The following is a 3,847-nucleotide window of genomic DNA, read 5'->3' as shown; positions in this document are numbered from 1 at the left end:
CCTTGGAGCACCTGTCTTGTAGTTGTCAAAGGGAAACTGGATGTGTGCGTGTGTGTGTGTGTGTGTGTGTGTGTGTGTCCAGAATGTGGAAGTATATCTTGATCCACAGCAGCTGCCCCTGAAGCACAATGACAAGCATGCTCATTCAAACACTCTTTGTGTTAAGTAGGATAGAATCAAATCTGTTTTATTTTCAGATGGAGCCAAATCCTATTTGTTTTCTTTCTGTCCCAACAATACTTTTCCGTAATCACATTAACACAGTTGATGTGAAAAGTTGAATATATAAAATGAGCTCTTTTATCAGCAGTCTGTCATGAATTATCATTTTCTCTTCAAATTTAAATTTTGGGTATACTGAAATGACATTTGTGAGGCAGTTTGTAATCATATTTCCTTTATTAATGGAGTTTTCTTTATGGATGTCCATATCCTTATCTCACTGGCATTTCATTATATTTCAGAGTGTTTATTAAAAAGAACTAATCATAGGTCTTGGGGCCGACATATTTTCATTGAACTTCATTAACTGCTGCTTTTGATAACATAGTGACACTAACTATGTGACATGCTCACCTCTAAATGGACAAATGTTAAGTAAGGATCCAGAATGTGGAGAAAACAGAGCTAATATTAAGTCCTTATGGTTAAATGTCCCTTTCACCCAGAGAGAATATGCTTTACAAAGGAGGCATAGTTGATACACCCGTTGGCATCCTCCTGTCCAGCCATCAGTCTGTCCACCTCGTCTTCTGTCATCCTCTCTCCCAGTGTTGCCAGCACATGACGCAGCTCTGCTCCCATGATGGTGCCATTGCCTTCCTTGTCAAAAACCCTGAGCCCCTCCACAAAATCCTCAAAGTTGCCTTGGTCTTTTGCACGGGAGATATGTTGCAACATTGGCAAGAAGGTCTCAAAGTCCACCATTTTAGTGCTCATGTCTTCTGGTCGTGGTTTTCCAAGCACTTTCAGCACATCTGCATTGGTCGGATTCTGGCCGAGAGCTCGCATCACGTCTCCGCACTGAGCGTATGTAATCTTCATTTCTCCAGTCGGTGTGCGGTCGAACAAGGTGAAGGCTTCCTTGAACTCCTCAATCTGGTCAGCGCTGTACTCAAGAGTGATGCTTTTGGGATCAAAATCAGGCTCCTTGGGTGGCGCAGGCAGTGGCTCTGGAGGTGGAGCTGGCTTAGCAGCTGGAGGTGCGTCTTTCTTAGGCTCTGGTTTTTTGGGCTCAGGTTTCTTAGGTTCAATCTTCTTTGGTGCCATGTTGTTAAAGGATTCAGAGGTGAGCTGGTACTCGCTGAGAAACAAGCAAGTATCTGAAGGGATTGGAAGTGATTCCCAAGCACAGAGGGTCAACCTCCCCTTCCAAAGCTTTTATAAGTGCTTTATCTAGGGAGCGAGATAGCAATTTCCAACAGCACACTATAAAAGGAAGAAAACCAAAATAGATTCCCATAGCAAGTGATGTCAACATTAAGTATTGTTCTCAGCTGCTGTCATCTAGCCGACAGGGCTATTTGCTGTCATTAGCGAGGGTCCAGTTGCATTAGGCCGAAAATGTTCTGTCTCTCTGATGGACAAAGGGATCACAGCAAAGTCAATGTATAAGCCCATGAGGGAGAGGGACCAAAATAGCTTTTCGTGCTATATCATAAAAAACTGGGAATCATTACTTTCTGGAACAATGCTTTTCCCCCCCAGAAGTTGTAGAAAACTCACAAATAGTTATAGTCCATTTCAGGATCGATCAGCACACTTAACAAGAGGGGGGCATTCTCTTTTGAGAAAATAAGATGTTAGGGCTTGAGGGAAATGCATTAAATCTGTCTTAGAATCTACGCTATGACTTTATAGTTTGTAAGAGACAGAAGGTCTTCCAAACCTTTTTTCAATGAGAGATGCGTTTGGATACTATCAGTGCCCAATAATACAGGGGATTATAATTTCCCCTGTATAATTTGGGGATTTTGGCAATTTCTCATTTCCCAGATAAATGATAGCTTGCATTTTCTCTCCTGTCACTTAGAGCGTTCCACGATCTTTAGAAACCTGGCATGCTCTCACAGATCCTAACGGGACTCTTAATTAATGCTTTCTTAAAGGCTGATGTACTGAAAAGGTCAACCAGTTAAGCCCATAAATGTTAAAAATACAGTCTGTGCCAGTATCCATTGTAAGACAGTATATATGTTGTCTGCTGCAGATGCCTGATTGATATTTTGTATAGATCCTATAGATTTAAAAAATAATAATTTTAGTTACATGCTTATTTTTTGTAATTTACACAATTTACAATTACAGTGCTTTAAACAATAATACCGGGTATTCAAATGTGTCAAGTCTCTGTGTGTTTTCCATGCCCAACTCTTTGTACAGTATGTTATATCTTTCATGCAAGCAAGGCTATTCCATTATGTGTCAAGTTTATAAATACGTAATATGTTTCTAGGCTTTATGTAGATGACTGCTGTGTAATACCCTCCAGTGAATGATAAATAACCAACAAAACATTCATTTCATTTACGGGAGGATATGTATAGGATGTGAAGTTCTGTGCCACAATTTTAATCACGCAATTGTAATTTTATGCATACATCACAGTTTATCAACTCAGTTTAAGACAGCTAAAGCCTGTCATGCGATAATTGTATTCACCCTTCTCTATCTTCATGCCAGTCCCCCTTGATTCATCAATCTAGAGCTTGAAGTCCTTGGACAGTGTAGTTAAAGTGTGCAGATGTGTGTGTGTGTCTGTATAGTTGTCCTTAGCCTAAGATCATTATCACCCTTTTCTTTGCTTTTGAGGTCATATGTCTAGTAAAACTGACAGCTAATTTGTCGTCCTTTGGTGTGCATGTGGGTCTGTGCACATTTGTGTCTGACAGAAACAAAGAGTGAGACCTGCAAAGGCCAAATGGAACATCGATATATAAACTTCATAAATGTAGGATTCTAGGTATTTCCCTTATGGCCATTATTGAACAAAAATAAATGACAAAATGGTTCAATGTTTTACCTCATTTGCTATATGCGCTTCACTTGGATGGGTTACTTACTGGTCATTTCATCCACCAAAGAGCAATTTAATCCTCTCCCATTCATAGTAACCTCAAAGTTACAACAGCTGCTGGTTGGCATCTTTAAATTTCAGCAAAGATAAACCCCATGTTGTATGTGAGCAACATCAAACATCGAGTATCACAGAGAAACAAACTATTGCAAAGTCAGCTTTGTGGCTTGAGCATCAGCTCAAAACTCCGGAGCAGAAGCTTTATCCAGCTGTCACTTGGCTGTACACAGATATGGTGCTGCGTCATGGAGGTGCACACTTGTTATTGTTTCTGCTTTCCCTTAAACTTCTATTGCAATGACTGAAACAGTGGATTACTGCTTTCAGCATCTCAAGTAAAAGCTGTCTTTGATTTTGATTGATTGATGGATTGATTTTATCTAATTTTCAAAAGCTCAACTTAAACTTTGCTGTATCACTACTTACCAACTATGTACTTCTGTCATGAAAAGGTTTTTATGATTTGGGATATACAGGCTGAAACGGCAAGTTTCTGATCACTGTCTTCACGGACATCTTCTTGAGTGGCACAGAGTTAATAAGTAAAACAATCAGTATGATTATAAAAAAAAATGCTGCACATGGTAAAACTGAAGTCTGATACCACTCAATATTGAAGATGATGTTTAATATTGCTTGATGCCCCTGTGTTTCACAACTCAACAATGCACATTATTACAAGTGTATAAGAGTACAAGTAAATATTTTCAATGCGCTGTCTGAATGCGGCTCATTCAAACATAACATCCTATCTGTTAAAAAAAGTCTAGT

The 3,847-nt window shown here is 39.4% G+C and overlaps 1 protein-coding gene across 1 annotated transcript; it reads right to left on the bottom strand.

Annotated features, from left to right (window-relative positions):
- Window positions 1–380: 380 nt before the first annotated feature.
- Window positions 381–1,364, bottom strand: LOC119914006 (myosin light chain 4-like). Its single transcript, XM_038732982.1, has one exon. It carries the CDS (start codon window positions 1,267–1,269, stop codon window positions 661–663), a length of 609 nt encoding a protein of 202 aa, XP_038588910.1. The 5' UTR covers window positions 1,270–1,364; the 3' UTR covers window positions 381–660.
- Window positions 1,365–3,847: the final 2,483 nt, after the last annotated feature.

This window comes from Micropterus salmoides, unplaced genomic scaffold (genome assembly GCF_014851395.1).
Source record: "Micropterus salmoides isolate LMB-PRFRI ecotype aquatic unplaced genomic scaffold, ASM1485139v1 Ms_hic_scaffold_20, whole genome shotgun sequence".
Classification (NCBI taxonomy): Eukaryota; Metazoa; Chordata; class Actinopteri; order Centrarchiformes; family Centrarchidae; genus Micropterus; species Micropterus salmoides.
Note: the sequence above shows the minus strand (reverse complement) of the source record. Positions and strands in the feature narration are given on the sequence as shown.